This window comes from Centruroides sculpturatus, unplaced genomic scaffold (assembly GCF_000671375.1).
Source record: "Centruroides sculpturatus isolate CEXI.00-Female unplaced genomic scaffold, Cexi_2.0 scaffold121, whole genome shotgun sequence".
Lineage (NCBI taxonomy): Eukaryota > Metazoa > Arthropoda > Arachnida > Scorpiones > Buthidae > Centruroides > Centruroides sculpturatus.
The window spans coordinates 501564-521172 of record NW_019384708.1 but is presented as its reverse complement, the minus strand read 5'-3'; the positions used below and the strand labels follow the sequence as shown (position 1 = coordinate 521172).

The following is a 19609-nucleotide window of genomic DNA, read 5'->3' as shown; positions in this document are numbered from 1 at the left end:
CTAATTCTTGCATTCTGTGAAAACGGGTAAGATTGGCTATAATGTAATTATCTTAATCTTCACTATCGTTACTTTTTAAAAACCCAGCGAAGCGGGTCCTTGCAGCTAGATTCTAGATTACTTAGAAAAACAGTCTTTTATATATATAAAAAACTATATTACATACAAATGTACGAACAAATAAAAACCCAGCGAAGCGGGTCCTTGCAGCTAGTATTATTATAAATATTTTATTATATTTGACCATACCCTAATATGCCAATACAATTAACTTGTAATATGGATTAAAAAATAAATCATTTAATAACGAATTTAACATTTAATGCATATTTTTACTGTTGTAAAAATTAAACACTCGTTCCACACTTCAATGGAGAACCCAACTGTTTATTTATAAAGCAAAAACAGAAGGAATCATTCTAATAAATATATGAAAACAGAGCGATATTTCAATTAAAGACGTACGTGAGTGCAATATTTTTTAATTACTCTGTATATTATAAGAACATAAATTTCGCTTAAATTATTTACAGCATAAAGAAGCAATTAAATAGAGGTACTTAACCCAAATATCATTTTGCAGGTTTTGTACGGCTTATCAAAATGCAGTACGAGTGTTCGGCTTCCTCAATACAAATTTATAAAACGACAAGCAATTATTTACTGTGACATTATCACAATGCCGGGCTGCAATTTGAGGTGGAGAGCATTTATTTAATTTAAAATATATGCTCTCCACCTCAAATTAGTAGTGACTTGCCCCTGTAAATCATACTTTTCCGTTAGCAACGGAGTCGTGCCGGTCATCTATTTAAATTTGAATTAAAATAACATGACTTCGGGTCCAAAGCAGAGGCTCGTACATAATTAATCAGGGCCTCCTGCCCATATCTTTCCTTGTCTGATCTAGAATTTTATTTATCGATTAAACTAAATCAATTAAACCAAAAATAATAAAATAATAATCAAAATTAATATCAAATCAATTGAAATTTTGTTATTTTCAAGTTTAAATTTAATTTTTTTTTATATATTTTACTTTTTTAATTATGTAATTTATTATAACGTATATTTGTTAATTACTTTTGTTATTTATTTGTTCACTTTTATTTGTCAGGGGGTGGAAATCATTTGTCTTTCGGAACTTTTCTTGTATTTTGTAACAGTAAATAAATAAATAATACCTTAGAAAATGTAAATTATTGTCGAATCGTAATATGTAATACATAATTTAAAAGAAATGACGAAAGAAAAAAACAAATCACGGGTCCAGTCTTACGTCATCAAACACGCACCCTTCCTTCCTTCCATCGTGAAATACAAAGGAACCCGCCTCTCCCATAAACTACTGACGTAATACCTGAATAGTTCCATTGTAAGAATCATAATTATACAAAATAATTGATGAAATAATTAAATAAAAAGTCTATTCAGAAAATTATCCATTGAAAAAATTGTTGTTTTTCATAGTAATCCAGATATTAGTCAACAAATGGCGATACTCAATTTATATATATATATATTTATTTATTTAATAACAGTTTAATAAAGTGATAAAGAAGTTATGATATACATATGTTATTCACAATTAACAGTGTAGTGATGACATGGAGTTCTAAAAGAAAGACATGCTACTGATGTTTTAGATCTTTAAAAACAAAGGACAGGTGTAGTAGGCCATTAATAAATCTTCATTCATATTTTACTTTTGATAGTGCAGAATATTATATAAATTACCAAAATATATAGGGCCAATATGAGTGTTATAAGAAATGTAATTTCTCGTGTCAAAAATACAAAACTATTTCATTCCAAATATTATTTCTCACTATACTGAATCAAGTGAAATTTTATAGAACACTTTATGTAATGTTAAAGTTAATAAATTATTTTTAAAATAGTTTGTCTTTATTTGGCTTAAATTTCTAAGGTTATTTAAATATATCAAAGGATGACCTATGGTTTTCCTAATTATATTGTCATACATATGTAATAAAACAAAACAGTAAAATGCAAATTGATTTACTTATTCTACCATTATCTATACCAGTGATTCTTAAACTTTTTCGATCCACCGCCCCCTTTGTTCCATAAAGTTATACCCAACGCCCCCTAACCCATTTTCTCTTGTGTGAGAAAAGGATTGGAAATATTCTTAGGAAAACTTTTCTATGAATCTCACACTTTGTGCCCTTACTGTACATTGTTCTCATCATCTGGAAACCATTAAACGCAATGTTTCCTCTTATCAGCCCCAATTTTGCCTTTGGTCACCGTTCAATACCCTGCCTCTATCATAGATCTATTCATCGCGCCAGAAGGGGGCGTTATTGCTTACTTTGAGAAACGCTGAGCTAAAATAAAAGTCAATGTGTTAGAAATATTCAAGTTGTTACCTTCAATAAAAAATATATAAAATGTCAACATTTTATATATATTCCGTCGAATATTTATATATAGAATTTGTCTGCCGTCGCTCCTCTATATTTCCTTAACGCCCCCAATTCTCTTTGAGCCTTCTACTGCCCCCCTGAAAGCCTCCAGCGCCCACAAGGGGGCGTTATCGCCCACTTTGAGAAACGCTGATCTATACAGTATATTGAACAGATATTTTATATTCAGAACATTATGTACAAAAATATGTAGCAATATAACAATTTTAAAACCTGGATCCATAAACTCTATCCATATCCTTAACTGTAATTTTAAATTATCATCTTATTAAATTTTTTTATAAACCAAATATACTATTTCTTTCTTTATACGTGATATAAAATTAAAAATGTAATTACGAATAAGATTTTTTTACAGAACAGTAGAAAAAGTTACTTAAAAATATTTGAAAACGATAAAACTACCAACTAACCAAACAGATAAACCAACTTCTTCTCGCCGTAATGCGATTCTAACCCCAGCTATCGACAACCTGACACATTAACTCTACTTGAAAGCATAGCTCTAGAACTCTGGTTTACGTTGACATCTGTAGCTTACTTATGAGAGGTGATGTGTATGTTGGAATACCTCAGACACTAATAAATCTAAAATTACATTTTATTAATGAATATCATTCAATTATTTCATTTTTTATTAAAAGATGGCAACTTTATTACTGGACTTTCCCGGCATTCTTTATTTGTTTTCATCGTTGATAATTGATGCGGTAAAAGTTTACTTTTAATACATGGCGAAATTTGCGTATATTCAGAAGGCCACAAAGGTGCTTTAAACATATGCTTTTAAAAAGTTCAAATTGTGAATACTGTATAATGTGAAGTCCCTCTCGGAGGCAGAAACCTCGACCAAAATCTGTTTTAAAAGAAAGTTGATTCAATTAAAATGCTTTTGATTAATACAATATCGTGAGAGAGCAGGTCGGGAATTCTACCAATTTTTCCAACGATCGCGAAAACAGAAAGATAGAATGTACAGTATAATTGAACTAAATGTCACGCGGGTGCAGCTGGTAATGTTTACAACCGGGGTAAAAATGCTTGATTGTGAATTACGGGCGGATTCGCAACAAAATTCAATAAACAATTAAGGCAGGGGTCCTATCTCCGAATTCTGTCTCGACTGACCCTGGCAACAATTAGGGACCAATCGGAGGGGTAGAGGATGGAGATCACGACCAACCACAGCGTCTAATCAGGGATGCTAAACCTTTAAGAGGCTGGAATTCAAGGACAGAGGGTCTTTCCTTGGTGTTCTTCGTTCATAAGGATAACCGAATCTTCTTCGCTTAACTAGGCTAGAATCTTCTTCGCTTAACTTTAGAGATTTTCCCACAGAGAGGAGAAGAGGATTTCTTAAGTTCAGGAGCGTGCCGGCCAGGACAGAGAACTATTATTCTGGATACAAGAATCAACGAACTGTGTTCTTCGCCTTTTCCATCAGGGACTGTCCGTTTAGATCCGCCGTTCAAGAGCGACCAACTTGGGAAACCCTCTCATCGCGAACATCGCATCCAATCTGGACAGTGTGCGTAGGATTAGTTTTAAGCAGGGCTGTGGAGTCGGAGTCGGAGTCGTCAAAAAATCCGCCGACTCCGACTCCTTTTTACTTCCCAACTTGTAATGTATATAAAACGGAAAAGTATTGGAATCGTGTCAAATTTGACCCTCCAAGTTTCTTTTGCAAAACTACACGTTTGGAGACCTCCCGAACCCCTCAAAAAAGTCAATAAAAGGGAAAAAATTCGCGCGCGTGTGTGTGTTGACATCTAATTTGTTTAATTTTTTTATTTTCTGTTCTGAGATATTAAACAATATCTCAGAATGGGTGAAGTTTAAGAAACGAAATGTGGCACTGTGGCTTACGTATAAAGGGACATTAATAATATTAAATTTTGGTTCTTAATTAAAGGTCGACAGGGTGAAGACATAAAAGTGGTCATGTATCATATCTCTTAATGAAGATTTTACTTATAGCTTTGGAATAAAAAGTCTCTACGTTCTATCTTTATTACAACTCTATTTATTGAATATTTTATTCTGAGGTCACGTGATGACATCAGAATTTCCGGGTCTCTTTCGGTAACAAGTCGCCCCTGGTCGGAGTCGGTAGATTTTTACACGACTCCACAGCCCTGGTTTTAAGGACCAAATGAGATCTGATTTTTATAAGATGTTTTTTGTATATTAATAAACGGGTGTTAATTGTAAACGGAGTTTGTGCTTCTGTGTCTAACGCTACCACCCATATACGCTGTTCACACCTTCTCGCCATCCCGAATGACACCTCCATCAAAAAGGAAGTGTCGATCTCAACGCTAGGAAATATCGGGCAGAAAAATAAATGGAGGGAAAAAACACGTCGTGGGTCACGTGATGTGATGACGTCCAGCGTGGTCACGTTACACGATTTGTAAGCGTCCGCCTCCAATGTGTTACTCCGCGATGTAAACAAAGTTATGCAATGGCGGCTTCCATCGTAAATAGTCGGTAAATAATCCGATGAGTTTTCGTTTATAGCTCTTATTATACGCATCACTCCCAAAGATTTCTATGTATTTACGATACGTCTACTAGTGAGGTCTCTTAAGAAATCAAAATTAGAAAAAAAACGCATCATGTATTAAAAGTAAACTTTTACCTCGTAATTACTTGGCAAGATACTTGTGTATTATGCTAACTGCGAATTTATTATTTATAACAAAGAAAACCAGTCGTGATCGACACATAAAGTATATTTCAATAGACCAGGAAGCTGTGTCTATTGTTCTATCCACGTATTCCAGAAATCAAGTATTGAATCAGCTTCTTCGTCGAATTTTATGGTAAGATTTTTCTTATTTTCATTATCGTGAATTAACAAAATAATTGTAAATTTATAGTTTAGGATAAACATTAGAAAATGACTGAATCGTTGCATAAAATATTTTCTAGAATGAATCTTTTTGTATTTTTTAAAAATATTATATTCCCACAAAGTTTATATACTATAATAGACTTTTTTATATTTATTAGGATCGATTTTTCATAAGAAAAATTGCCTTTAATTCGGCTGTTGTTGCTGTAAGTCTTACAATGCGTTTGCCCATGAACCTTTTTCCACTAAAATAACAACACACTTAACAGGAAATAATTGGCATTATAGGATCAGTTTACAAATTAACAAATAATACGAGAAATTATATTTTACAGGAGATTATTTCTGTGTATATAAGTGTTTTTGTTTCCATTGTCGTATTCTTCGTAAGCAATGACATGTAACACGTAATAGAAGTTAATTAATATACCAAGGACACAATAGGTACTTTCTGAAAACAAAGTAGAATTGTATTGACGCACTAAGAATATTAATAAGCTTATATAATACACTGACAATATAATAAATGCACTTAAAAATATAATAAAAACGAGTTTAATTGATTCTTTAATTAATGATATATTTATACTAGAGTTGTAATATTGCATACTATAGTCAGCGCAGTGAAAATTTCAAAATCGAGTAAAGATGGACCGCGTAAAAAGAGGGATAGATGTATACTGTACTCGTTACAATGAACTGGTTGCTCATTCAGCCTTCATTGTAATTAAGGCTGAGTGAACCCCAGAGCACCAATTAACATTTTGTTGCTTACTCTAGGGAATTGAATCCCGGTTGTGTAGATTAGAAGTCAGTGTGTCAGTCAGTACTTCAATATACACTCGTAAGAAGGCTTATGTACACAAAAGAAGCCTTAGATCTATAGCCTGTTAATGGGCTCTGTGGGTACTTTGACTGTTTGTGAAACAAATCTTAATTCTTATTGTTGTCCATATTGATTCATTCAACAGAATATTTGATAGATTCTCGAAAGAAAGATGTCCATATCGAAATTTTACGAATTTCGTGAAGTTTTTTTAACAGGAGTAACGGGATCTTTAGGAAAGGCAAGCATTTCTACATATCTTTTACGCGCAGATAATGTTTCTAGTGTATTTATATTTTCTTTTTTTTTAATACCTGAAGGTGCTTTTAGAGAAATTGTTAAGGTCCTGCAATACTAAAAAGATTTACGTTTTAATCAGATGCAAGAAAGGAATGCAAGCGGAAGAAAGGAAGACGGAACTGCTTCGTTCTAAAGTAAGATAAAATAATATACTGTATTTCATTAAAGATAAACTAGGACATCGCGATAAAATTGAGGCGAAGTCCTGAAAAAAAAAGATCCTCGTTAGGCACAGAAGAAACGTATTGTATAGTACCTGACGGTCTTCAATCCTCATTACATTTTTTTTTTAATTCCTCATCACAATTAATATATCTCTAATATAGTCAATAATAAATTAAGAATTTTATGTTGGAGTAGTAAATATATTGATAAAAAGAGTTTTTAATAAGTGCCATCATTTTGTTAGAATTGTTTACATTGTTTTATTTAATATTGAAACTTAATATATTTTTTCATATTTATAAAAGATTTTCGAAAATGTTTTACTGAAAAATCCGGAGATTTGCAATAAAGTAGAATGCATCGAAGGTAACCTCACTCAAGACAATTTCGGGATTTCCTCTTCGAATATGAATTTGATAACAAAAAATGTTTCGATGGTGTTTCACTTGGCTGCTTCAGTTAAATTCACTGAACCTTTTCGGCAAGTTTTACATTAATTAAGCAAATAATTTTATGATTTTGTGTATTTATTTTAATTTATTTTGTAGAAATGCATTTGTTAATAATGTGGAAGCGACGAAAAATGTGGCCGAAGTTTGTCGTCGTATGAACAATTTGTTGGTAAATATTTTAATAGTAGTTTAATTATAGCTTATTTTTAATGTACACAGCATTAAATTTAGCACAGAAATGTTTCATATTTCAAAATATTTTCTCATAATTCTAATATGTAATATAAGTTACATAATAATTTTAGGCATTCTTATACGCATCTACAGCTTATTCTTGTTGCAATAGAGAAGAAGTGGATGAAAAAATCTATACAATGTCCAGAAGTTATGAAGAATTTAAAAAAATCGCAAAGTATTGTACTGTATTATGCCACTTTAAATACATTTTCCTGTAATTTCCGAGATTCCATCAAGCGCAACGTGTTAATATTTTTACAATTGCAGTCTTAAAAAGAATGACTCATTAGAGATAAGAGACGAAAATATTCTTGAAGGTCGACCCAATACCTATACTTTAACAAAGGCCATAACAGAAAATTATTTAAATGACTTCTGTAGAGATTTGCCTATAGTAATTGTAAGACCTTCTATCGTAGGTTGCACTTGGAAAGAACCTTTTTATGTGAGTAGTTTTTATTCTATATCAAAATAAATTACATATTTGTGAATAATCACGAGAAATTTATTTATTTAGGGATGGAATGAAAACAATAGTGCTGTGGATTATATAACTGCAAATGTAAGTGTATTTAAATATTTCTGGAAATGAAGGAACGGTAAAAATAACATACTTTGTAGTGCTTAACGTCGGACATCTGTTTTTGTATTCGAGTAACCGATGTATACACAGGTAAACTCAGACTCCCTGGTATACTCTGGATTTTGGTACACCACCCGAGTGCTGTCATCCACACGTTCAGGTATATCAGAAACTCGAATGTTCAGGTATACCAGTACGTGTATATCCGGTTTAAGAATCAAAAGTTAGAGTTAGAAGTTGACCAATTACCATTTACTTTAATTAAATGAACAATGTTAGTTAGCTTCTAATTATAACTCAGTGTTTTTCGAACTTTACTTTCCGGTGGCCCTTCTAGAGCAGAAGTAAATTACTATTTGTTCTTAAATGTATTTTAATTTTTGTAAATTTTTATTTAATTTAAACGCTTTATTTTTTTATTTATATTTCAGTGAGTGTTTTTAATAAAGCTAAATATTACGATAAGTATTTTTATTCCATTAAATAATACGCTTCTTTCTCTTGAGAACTAAAGGATCTTCGTGGTATGCAGTGTTTCTGAATACATTTGTCGATTTCCACAGATTGCAAGCCATTAAATTACCCAAATAATATCGGGTATCCAAATACGAAATTTTTTACAGTGTTCAGCACTACTTTCAGGGATTGAAAGGAATACTTAGAAGCATGTTGAGTGACGAAGATAAAATTTGTGATATAATTCCTTCAGACACAGTGGTTAGTTTATTATTATCTGCGGCTTGGAAAAAGGCAATTACTCCTCACCGAAGGTAAGATTTCAAGAATATTTTAATAAATTATGAAATACATCAGCTTTACGAAGTTTTCTGATTTTAAAGACCGTTATTTTTCTGCGAATTTTTAAAATTAGAAAATTAAGGAATTACATTTTCAAAATTCTTATCGTACTTGAACGGAAGGATTAAATAGGATTCTAATGCAAAATCTGTCTGATTCTATCTATTACAATTTTGGTGAATACAATAGTGTCTCAGTGAAGATCTTATTGAAAAATGTTCCTTCCCAACTCCGCCTCGTTGAGTTGGTTTCTTGTATATCACGACTCGATGTAGTGAATCAGGTTCGTCGGAAAGTACACCTCCACACTCAAATTGAATATATATATAGTTTATTTACAGTTGTACAAGTTATAAACGTAGCATATGTACAGGAAGATCATGCGTGGTGAATTCACGTGCCAGATTGGCGTCTGGAAACTAATACTCTTGGGAGAGACCTCAGTCAGCTTTCGGAGTCGGCTCAACTGCACGGTCGGTCCGGTCTCAGCACTAACCCGTCCCTGAGAAGATTAACAGAGGAGAACACTCTCTCTTTACGCTCAGCGGGCTTCCCAAGTGCCTGAGACTACCGTGTACCAGTCTCTTGCCCTTCTCTCCTTTCCTCTCGTTCGGCCCGCAATTTAAGGGTTTTTGGACGGGGACTTCCGACCAATCACAATCCCTTTCCTTTGCCCGAACAGCTTACACTCGGGTCCGCCGTCACCCGACGAGAGTGAAGCTTACACAAACGTCCGCCACTTGTTTACGTTCGTTCGTTTACAATATGGCAATTGTACTACCGTCTCACCGCAGGTGGGTCTAATTAACAAAGCCGTACCCCCTTTGTCCCCGCTGTGCTAAAAGGTTACTACTTTACAGTCTCTATAGTCACTCGTATTAATACTTGATGTATGCGACAGAGAGAGACTGAGTAACTAACAGTCACAATCATAATTAATACGATAAATTAACCTGTGAGCTAAGTACATTTTTTTTACTGTACATACATATAAAATCAAGTAATCCGACAAACTACTGTAATCCAGCACTCGCCAGTCTGATATATGTCGGATTACAGAGATTTTACTGTATTTGGGAAAGACTTTTTCCACAGTAAAAACATATTTTGAATACCATCTGCCGAAGATCGCTTGAATAAGACAGATTACAATCAGCCTTAACTTATGTAACACCGAAAAAATATGCATAATGTCAAAATTGCTTGTTTCTTTTTGCAATAATTAATTATTAATAATTTATATCAAAAAATATATAAATGTCTTATTAAAAACGTCCGGACATATTACAAATTCACCGTTATTAAATTCATGTAGAAATCTTATATTATCTTTTAAATATATTTCAGAAAAACTGTCTGCTCTTCTCTTTCAGACAAGATGAAATCCCAGTTTACAATTGTACTTCTGGATCCATAAATCCTCTGACAATTCGCAAGTTTCTCCAATGTTCATACCTACAGTTTTGGAAATGTCCTTCGGAAAACACATTTTTATATCCAATAAAAATACCCAAGAAGTATTATTATTGGAATTGTATACACAATGTAATGAAACACCAGTTTCCTGCACTGTTAACCGATATATTTCAAGTTGCTATTGGCAAGAAACCAAAGTAAAATATATTATTTTAAATTTGCTTATCTATTGTATTGTTATGTAAAATGATATTCATATAATTTACAATTTAGGATGATGAAAGTTTACAACAATGTTCACAAGACAATGAGCACGTTAGAATATTTTTGTATGAGAGATTGGAAGTTTCGTTCCAGAAATGTGGAGGAATTGCTGGAAACGATGTCGAAGAAAGATAAACAGGTAGGATTAATCGCGCTTGTTGGGAGAGAAACAAAAAGAGCAATATAACGAGGGAATACTGTAAAGTTTGAGAAGCTAACAGAAATCCCTGCTGCATTACATCTTTTGGAGACAAGTATGTGGCTATGATATGTACAAAAATATGTTTGTTTGGATGCCGTTTTACACGCCATCATAGAGATACTCCTACAAATAAGCAAATTTTCTTGTTAACAATACCAATTTTGAATGTTTCTATAAATAGTATAACGTTATATTTCACAAAATAATCAAATTTTTCACCAAAATATCCAAGTGTTGAATCCATTATGCAAACAAAATCATTGTTTTTTAACAATGATTTTGTTTGATTTATATTCATCGTATTACCTATTAACAGAATAAAAAAATCAGAAAGTGATAAAATATATGAATTCTTTGAATTAATAATTCGTTTGATAATTATAATTACTTGCAATACATTTTATTTTCATAAAAAGTTATTGGATCTGGCAGCTTGAGGTAGAATCAGACACACTGAGGATTTATTGAGGCTTGACGACTTGTTCGAAAACAAAAATGTGTTTTTCAGTTGTGCTAAACAAAAACAAGAAAAAAAAATACTCATTAAACATGCAAAATAATCGAAATTTTATTTCAGAATTTCGATTTTGATATCTCGAAACTCAATTGGGACCACTACATGGAAGATTACGTTCTAGGTATCAGGAGATTTGTTTTGAAGGAAGATGATTCGACAATCCCTCGAAGCAGAAAAAACTTATTAATGTAAGTATCTATTTATATTCTTCCATTTCTAAATAATATAATTTATAGCATAACGTTATTACTTTTACAGGAAATATTATTGCATTTTACTTGCAAAAACTGTATTGTTTTCTGGATTCCTTTACAGCCTTACCTTTATATAATTTTCCAATGAAGGATTTAAGATTAGTGTTTCTGAGATCCTTACATTAATTCTGTATTATATACATTAATTGTATTACTTATTAATTTTCCACAATATAATCCATACAAAATACTAGGAAAATATAGTTATCGATGTCCAACAATTCTAAAATTTTATTAATTATTAAAACGATTAAATCTTGGAAAGTCTTAATATTGTTTATACGAGAAATGAAGAGACTACTGTAATTGTTTCTTGTGTAGCTAATGAAAACAGATTAAACTATGGAACACAGTGTGATCATAAAGTCTCTTCGCAGTGATCATAAAGTCTCTTCGCAGTGATCATACCCGTTTACATCTCTAGGGCCTATCTCTTGTATGCCAAGCTGGTACCCGTATTGTCAGCAATTTCTTTGTATAAGATATGTAAATACTGGTCATACTCTATCACCGTGCGTCTGGAGTTAGAGTTGCATGTTTGACCTCTGTTTTGCTTTTTTTTTCTTGTATTTTACATTAAAAATAATTTTATAATAAAAGTTTACAAGATTTAATATTCTATTGATAAATAAATTAATTAAACGACTATTTAATTTAACTAGCCAACAATTTTAATAAAATTAAATGTGTTTTGGTCAAATATCTGACCATTCTCAGCTTTAGAACAACTCATCTAAATAGATTAGAATGCTTTACATCATTTATCAGATATTATCATGATGCTCTTCATTAATTTATATATTTTAAGTCAAGAGATTGTGTATAATCATTAATAAGGCACAATTAAATGTCCGATTAAGTATATTAATATTTAACAAAATAACATTACATTTCTCTTCCTCTGATGACGTAAAACTTATTAGGATATAGTCAGGAGCTAATTTCATTCTTTCTATCCGATTTTACCAAATTTGAGTATGTCCAGATACGTGGGAAAGGAGAACCGAATAAAAGGGTAAGTTGAAGACAGGTCAGAGAGTTCACCTTCTGCAGAACGACTGTGAGGTCCAGATCGAGTCGAATCCGTTATTAATCGCGCTAAAAATATTTAAAAATAGAAGAAAAGAAATTGTAATAAATGACGCGACACGAAAGTAAACAATGCGAATCCCAAGTGCGACTCCGACACGTTCAGAAATACAACAGTGTCAGGCCAGAGAGTTCGTTTTAACTTTGACACTGACGCTCTTATACAATGTTTGTTTGTTTGTTAAGTTATGGCAACGCAACACTCGGGCGATCTGCCTAGGGAGGTGCCTTTTTAAGAGAAACTGGCCCCTATTTAGGCGTTATAGACGTGGAGAAAACCCGAAAGAGCGAGGCACGAACCCAAGACCGAACTCCCAGTGTTCAGGGTACGATGACCGCTTGACCACCGCTCGTATACAAAGGATCGATTGAAGTTAAATTGAGTCGGAAAACGGGGTGGTTTGACGAAAGGAAAACGTCGCGTTTGACAGTTAACATTCCAAAATGCCAGAATAGAGAATATAACGATCAAAAATATGAGCGCAGCTTTCGAAGTTCCATCAACATCTCTCGGTCAGAGTCGAGGGATGGTGTCAGGTTGAACGCCTAAGACCGACCTTTCTCGTCACCCGATCCGATCTCATTTCCACCTAAATACAAGGGAGGAAACCAATCGAGAAACGGCGAGAGGAAAACAGAACCAATCGGAGAAGGAAATTCGGAAATGAAATTTCTTAAATACCCCGGACTTCTGTAATTTGTAAACGTCCAGAGTGACCCGTGCCTCTCTCCTCCTTTTGTCTGCCAAATCTCTGGAATTCCTTATTTCGCTTTGCCTTCGTCCTCCGTCCGCTGGACTACCCACGACACCGCTCCGAGACCGACAACTGGACGAGGTTTCCACAACAAATTAGCAGCTGTGGACTCTATTGATCTTCGCTAGAGATAAGGAGAAATACATTGTAAACTCTTCTGATATAAAATAAACGGATTTCATTTGTAATGGTACCTGAGTCAGTGTGTGTCCACCACCAATCATATACAGTTCTAACCCCTCGTACATGCTGACGCGAGTTTAACTAACTCCCTCTTTCCGGGTCGGCAAAACTCACACGACATCCGGAGAAGTCTCAGAAAGTTCCTAACCAACATCTATCACCTTATTGTTTGTGTGCAGAAAACAAGTGGACATTTTATAGGGATTACAGGGGAGTGACACCTCACCATTTATAATATGATAATCTCTTATTAACATGATGTTAAAATGTAAAATTGTAGTTTTAATAAAAAATATTAATTGTAGTTTTCTTTAACAGAAATTAATATTAAAATTGGACTATTAAACTGGATATATTATAAAAACCTGTAGATGGATAAAAGTATAATTGATAAGATTTAACAAAAATGCAAATAAATACAATAAATAAACTGAATTAAAAAATGAGTTTAAGAAACTTTTTCAAGAATGTTGAACCTTTATCAAACATACTAAAACACACACACACACACACACACAAAAAGACATACCAGCCAAAGCACCTAATATCTTTTACATCACACATTTAGTAATTTATAATGCTTCATTATAAGAAAAATTCATGTATTTAATATTTATGTATTCATTGGCTGTTTACAAAAATGGTACTATTTAGGAGGACACTATATTAGGCTGATCATAATATTTACAATCCAACCAGGGACACATTTCAGAATCACTGAAAATGGGGTCTAAAACTACTTGAACTTTGATTATTTTAAAAAATTTATTTATTTATTGATCTATAAATTGGTGATATTATATTGGCATGTTGATAACATTGCTCTATACAAAGATTGATTCTACAGTGAAATATTAAAGACAGGCAAAACTGGAGACAGTCCCTGGAAATTGAGGATGTCTTGTCACCCTGACTGTCGGGATGGAAAAATCGTCTGGCACTCAGTTTTCCCGCCTTTTTACGAACGACCGTTGTCGCCATAGAAACGGCAATCAGACCATTTTGAAGACTCGACCGCTCATTGGTTAAAAGACATCAGACCATAGGCGGATGTCTTATAGAGCTGGTAAATGCTGATTGGTGGAATCCAATGCTGTTTCAATCCTATAAAAGCATTGAAGTTCTGGCGGGAAGTTTCAGTTTGCTTCGTACATTAGAAAGTGAACTCACACTGACCTTAGTTCGCCTAAGTGGTTTTAGAAGATTGCCTCATCTTGTTGCAGTGTTATGGACTTTGAATTTGTACGTCGCAAGGTGCTTTTCCGACGGACCTGTTGCCGTGGATGATTACTTTGAACTTTGTTTGTAATTCTTATATGTGAACTTTAATTGTAATTGTACATACGTTTATTTTCAAATATACATTAAGTTTTAAATTTAACTGACTCGGAAGTGTATTTGAAGTTGACTGGCGCAGACTCGACAGGATTACACAGTTTCGACAGGATTACTACAGGATTACGTTGGATTACTACAGATCGGAAGGGCTGATCTGTGACGGACATAAGGACAGAGGAACACCGGCAATCATTGACCCAGGTAAAACTTTATTTTACTCGCTAGCACAGAGATGCCTAGAGGCGCAAAATCGAGGCGTTTGCAAACTGGGGATTGGGAAGACAATGAGCCGGGAAGGTCAGACGACCAAGACAGTCAGAGACAGGTGGGGCGGGGAAAAGGCGTCCCAGAAAACGAGCTCGAATTGATGAGACTACGGGTTGAACTCGCTGAGGCCAAAAGGAGGGCAGCGGAATCCAAGGCCAGGTTGGCGGAAGTCGAAGCTAAGGCTAAGGCTAGGAAAGCGGAAATCGAGGCCGAGTTGAGGGAAGCGGAACGCCTATTAGAGAAAGATAGGCGGCTCTTTCAGGCACGGAGATCGACGGGTCAGGTCGTGAAGAGGGAATTAGACGACTCAGGTTCCCAGGGATGGGGCAAGCCGGCGGAAGTAGCTAAGGTCACAGAGAAGTTTGGGGAGGTGTCAGGTAGTAGATTGGCCGGTAGCAGCGAGGAGGTTAGAGAGCGACGGAACTCTCAGAGTGGAATGACGAGGAAACTCATTTTCTCGACACAGAGTCCGGTCGAATGGACCCCCAAGGGTAATTGTAGTTCCTGTGGAAGGGCTGGGCATTGGAGGAGAGCTTGTCCTAAGTGGAAGGCATCCAATGAGTCCAAACGGGCGCGGCTAGTAACTACGAACAAGACATCCCAAAAAGACAAACTTCCGGTAGTGAGGATAACGGCGTGTGATCAACCAAAGGTCAGGGAGGCGTCGAAAAGAATCAAGTCGGTAGGCGACAGAAATAGTCTTTCGGCTATGGTCGATTCTGGGGATGAGATTTCGGTCATAAGGGAATCATTGGTGGCGGAAACGGAGGAGGAAATCCAACAGGTTGGATCCTTCGGTCACCGGACCGATTCCGTAACGATACCGATAGGGCTGTGGGAGGAAGACCTCACAGGAACGGGTGAGCCGGCGATTGCGACTTGTGCCGTGACAGACAAGTTACAGCAGACCACGGTTGCCCTATTATCGGAAGGGGATTCCCGGATGGTATTAGACCGAAAGGAGAGACTCCAGGGAAAGGGAGAAAGACAAGTGAGGAACTTAAGGGTAGATGGTAACAGAAACCATCGGGAAAAGAAGCTAGAACCTCTCTCAGAAGCGGGGTGCAGTGAAAATAGCACCGAAAATGAGAAAGGAACAGAAGTACGAGACGCCCAAGTCCGGGACGAGTCACTTTCTCGATTGTGGGAGGCCACTAAGCGTAAGAAAGATGGGTTAACTGTAGAGGACGAGATACTATATCGGCAAGATAGTTCGTTCGGCGGGCCCATTAATCAGGTAGTTGTTCCCCAAGAACGGAGAACGGAAGTGTTAGATTTAGCACACAAAGCTCTGTGCGGTGGACGATTTGGCAGTCGGAAATTAGCAAGTCGCGTTCGCGAGGGCTTCCATTGGCCGGGAATGGTGACCGATATCCGGAAGTACTGCCAGGATAGTCGTAGGTGCTTAGTAAGAGCGCCTGATCTAGTCCTAGATAGGACTCCAGCTACACCACTTACTCGATTCTCAACCCCGTTTCAAGTGGTTAACATGGGCGTGATTGTACCGATTGATCCCTTGTCATCTAACGGTCATCGATACACAGTTAGCATAATTGGATTATGCACCCGCTGGTCAGAAGTGGAAGGGAGGAGATCGCTGTCAGCGAGGGTCACTTGTTCGGTATTGATGCGATTCTTTACGCGGACGGGTTGTCCCAAACTGATGTGGTACGATCAGGGGACAGATTGCACTGCAGGATTGACGCGCGAAATGACCCGTAGGTTAGAAGTAGGGAATGTAGAGATGGATCGGATCAAAGCGGTCCACGATCTTGCAACTAAGCATACGGACGAAAAACGAGAAGAGTATGCAGTGCCTAACAACGTGGAAGCACGGAAAAAGGGATATAACATCGGGGATACGGTTCTCGTGGAAAAGTCTTCCCCGGATGACAAATTGGATGTCCGGTGGGAATGGCCGGATGTGGTAGAAAAGCGAACGTTCGCTGTAAAAATAGTACTTGATTCCGACGGGAGAGTCGGGGAACGGGTTCAAACTCCGTCCCCGCGACAGCTGCACGATCGCGGAAGATGGGACGGGAGAGTAAGGGGAGTTCCTCCGCTTCCCCCGACGTCGGCACAGACTAAGCTGGATGACGTGCTGGAGAAGTACAACTTGTTTTTCGGTAGTAGACCGAAGAAGAAAAACACTTGGACACTTACTGGAGGGTGGATCCCGAAACGGTTTACCCCATACCGGATTGCGTTGGCTTTACGAAAGCGGTTATTAGGCATAGGTAGCAAAGGCATCTCTGCGCGTAGACGGGTAAAATTCCCGGATGTTCCGGATGTATGGGTCAGTCCGATATCGGACGATTTTTGTAAGATTGTCTGGTGTTGTGGAAGGAATCAAACAGGCTTGAGTAAGCTCAGTTTGATCCTCGGCCGTGGAGGTGTCGGGATGGAAAAATCGTCTGGCACTCAGTTTTCCCGCCTTTTTACGAACGACCGTTGTCGCCATAGAAACGACAATCAGACCATTTTGAAGACTCGACCGCTCATTGGTTAAAAGACATCAGACCATAGGCGGATGTCTTATAGAGCTGGTAAATGCTGATTGGTGGAATCCAATGCTGTTTCAATCCTATAAAAGCATTGAAGTTCTGGCGGGAAGTTTCAGTTTGCTTCGGACATNCTGATCATAACATTTACAATCCAACCAGGGACACATTTCAGAATCACTGAAAATGGGGTCTAAAACTACTTGAACTTTGATTATTTTAAAAAATTTATTTATTTATTGATCTATAAATTGGTGATATTATATTGGCATGTTGATAACATTGCTCTATACAAAGATTGATTCTACAGTGAAATATTAAAGACAGGCAAAACTGGAGACAGTCCCTGGAAATTGAGGATTTCTTGTCACCCTGACTATACTATGATAAAGAATAAGCTTGTCTTCAACATTGCATGACGTAATGTAAATAAATATTATTATAGAAAATATATTAAAAATTTTAATTCAGTTTTAATAATGTAATAAGAAAATAAATATCAAGCTCGTAAAGACCTTTTTGTTGTTAATAAATTGCCACATAATTTTTACAAAAACAATTTTATTTATTGACCAAATTCAACTGAACAGTTAAAACAGTTAGGAATTAGTTTTTAATACTTTTATACATTATTTCTTTTTCAGTAGATTTAACAATTTTTATGAAAGTAGATAACAGTATATATTCAAAAATTTATAAGTTTAATAATAATCATAATTTGAAGAAGGATTTACTCTAACTACATGTCTTAAAGGTCGACCTGAAAAATACATTAAAATAAATTATAAATTTTGAAACTGAATTTATTTAATTTTAAAAAGTTTTCAAATACATACCAACAGAATTTGTGAAAAAGTGTGCCTTAAAACCAGATAAATTATTTGTTGAATTTGTCACTAATTTAACAAGAATTCCATTTGAGTCAGATGTAATTGTTCCAGGTCGATCCTAAAAATTGTTTAATAAAATTATCATTGAAATGTTATATACAAATACTGTATGTTAAATTTTTAATTTACAAATATTATATTAGTCATTAGTCAACCTACGAATATTCAATGTGTGAATATATTTTGATCAATCTCAATATAAATATTCTAGAAATATTGAATAGATAGATATGTATGCAGAACTCTTTAGAAAACAATAAAATGTATTTTAATATAAATATTTTAGTTATAAATTTTGAACTAAGGATAATTGATCATTTAATTAGAACTCAGATAATTATAATTTTTTTATATTTCAATCTCTTACTAGTCATAACATAGAAAAAAGCCATGATTTTATCATTTTAAACTATGATGGACAAATGAAGTAATGAAAATGAATATGAATTAAAGAAATAAACAATCATCAGTACATGATGTCATATCAACTACAGTATATGTATATAGTTAATACAAGATAATTTAAAAGTATACAAAACCACCAAAAAGACACCTGAAGAGTTGCACCTGTAATACATGCCTACTTATATTTGTACAGCAAGCATTTGTGAACATGTACTATAAAGCATTGAATTATAGTACATGTTCACATTTGTAGTTGTATATTTTTACTGAAGTTACTAGTAAAAAAGATCAAATTAAAATTGTATATACTGATGCATTTTTTACTTGATTATAGTAATGCAATTCCAATATTCTGCAGTCATTCTGGCCAATAGTGGGTTGACATACTTCTAAATTGTTACAATAAACAACAGTGTTCAATAATTCTTAGCAGGTGTCCAAATACTTTTTGCAATATAGTGTAGATCAGTGTTCTGCAACCTTTTTCTATTCGTGGCACACCATGACTTGACATGTCTCAACATGGTATACCAAAATGTTATTCCCCTCAAAAGTGTATGATATGATACTATTAATAGAATTACAGTCGACCCCCCTATAAGATAGAGATACGTTCCATTCTCTAGGAATCCGCTTTCTTACGAATCCTTCCAATCACAACCCGACACGTATCAAGTTTACGGACTACGGCTGTTTGAAAGATTTTCTTCCATAAAATTAATCGATTCTAGACTAATCCGACTCAACATTTCCAAAATACGTATATATTTTTTGGGAATAATCCGTATAAACTACGCTATAAACAAAAAATTGTAGGATTACTTACCGAGTGTCACCATTCGACATTGCCATTGCTC

General features: G+C 35.0%; 3 protein-coding genes across 4 annotated transcripts in view; 2 read left to right on the top strand and 1 right to left on the bottom strand.

Moving 5' to 3' along the window:
* Window positions 1-5163: 5163 nt before the first annotated feature.
* On the top strand, window positions 5164-11996 carry LOC111627747 (putative fatty acyl-CoA reductase CG5065). Of its 2 annotated transcripts, XM_023371377.1 has the most exons (13): window positions 5164-5278; window positions 6282-6377; window positions 6457-6570; window positions 6907-7082; window positions 7150-7222; window positions 7359-7465; window positions 7558-7735; window positions 7808-7852; window positions 8516-8643; window positions 10045-10284; window positions 10361-10490; window positions 11131-11258; window positions 11329-11996. In XM_023371377.1, the coding sequence occupies exons 2-13, from the start codon at window positions 6309-6311 to the stop codon at window positions 11399-11401; spliced, it is 1461 nt and encodes a 486-aa protein (XP_023227145.1). In that variant the 5' UTR covers window positions 5164-5278; window positions 6282-6308; the 3' UTR covers window positions 11402-11996. The 2 variants fall into 2 exon arrangements, with proteins under 2 accessions (XP_023227145.1, XP_023227144.1); XM_023371376.1 differs by lacking the exon at window positions 5164-5278 and having other exon boundaries at window positions 5306-6377.
* A 2819-nt stretch (window positions 11997-14815) lies between these two features.
* LOC111627721 lies at window positions 14816-17465 on the top strand. The gene has a single exon (XM_023371342.1). The coding sequence runs from the start codon at window positions 14922-14924 to the stop codon at window positions 17463-17465; it is 2544 nt and encodes an 847-aa protein (XP_023227110.1). The 5' UTR covers window positions 14816-14921.
* Window positions 17466-18001: 536 nt separating this feature from the next.
* Window positions 18002-19609, bottom strand: part of LOC111627746 (dorsal-ventral patterning tolloid-like protein 1) — a 16440-nt gene continuing 14832 nt past the window's right edge. Inside the window, exons 4-5 of the mRNA XM_023371375.1 lie at window positions 18294-18405; window positions 18002-18217 (exon numbers count right to left, since the gene is read on the bottom strand). Coding sequence (XP_023227143.1) covers window positions 18159-18217; window positions 18294-18405 — 171 coding nt within the window. The 3' untranslated portion in view covers window positions 18002-18158. The remainder of the gene's footprint in view (window positions 18218-18293; window positions 18406-19609) is intronic.

Excerpts from the sequence above, each read along its gene's own strand:
- LOC111627747 (XM_023371377.1), top strand. The coding sequence starts at position 6,309 with ATGTCCATATCGAAATTTTACGAATTTCGTGAAGTTTTTTTAACAGGA. Across the intron at positions 7,083-7,149 it reads AAATTCACTGAACCTTTTCG|AAATGCATTTGTTAATAATG; the intron begins GCAAGTTTTACA and ends TTTATTTTGTAG. Across the intron at positions 10,285-10,360 it reads GCTATTGGCAAGAAACCAAA|GATGATGAAAGTTTACAACA; the intron begins GTAAAATATATT and ends TTTACAATTTAG.
- LOC111627721 (XM_023371342.1), top strand. The coding sequence starts at position 14,922 with ATGCCTAGAGGCGCAAAATCGAGGCGTTTGCAAACTGGGGATTGGGAA.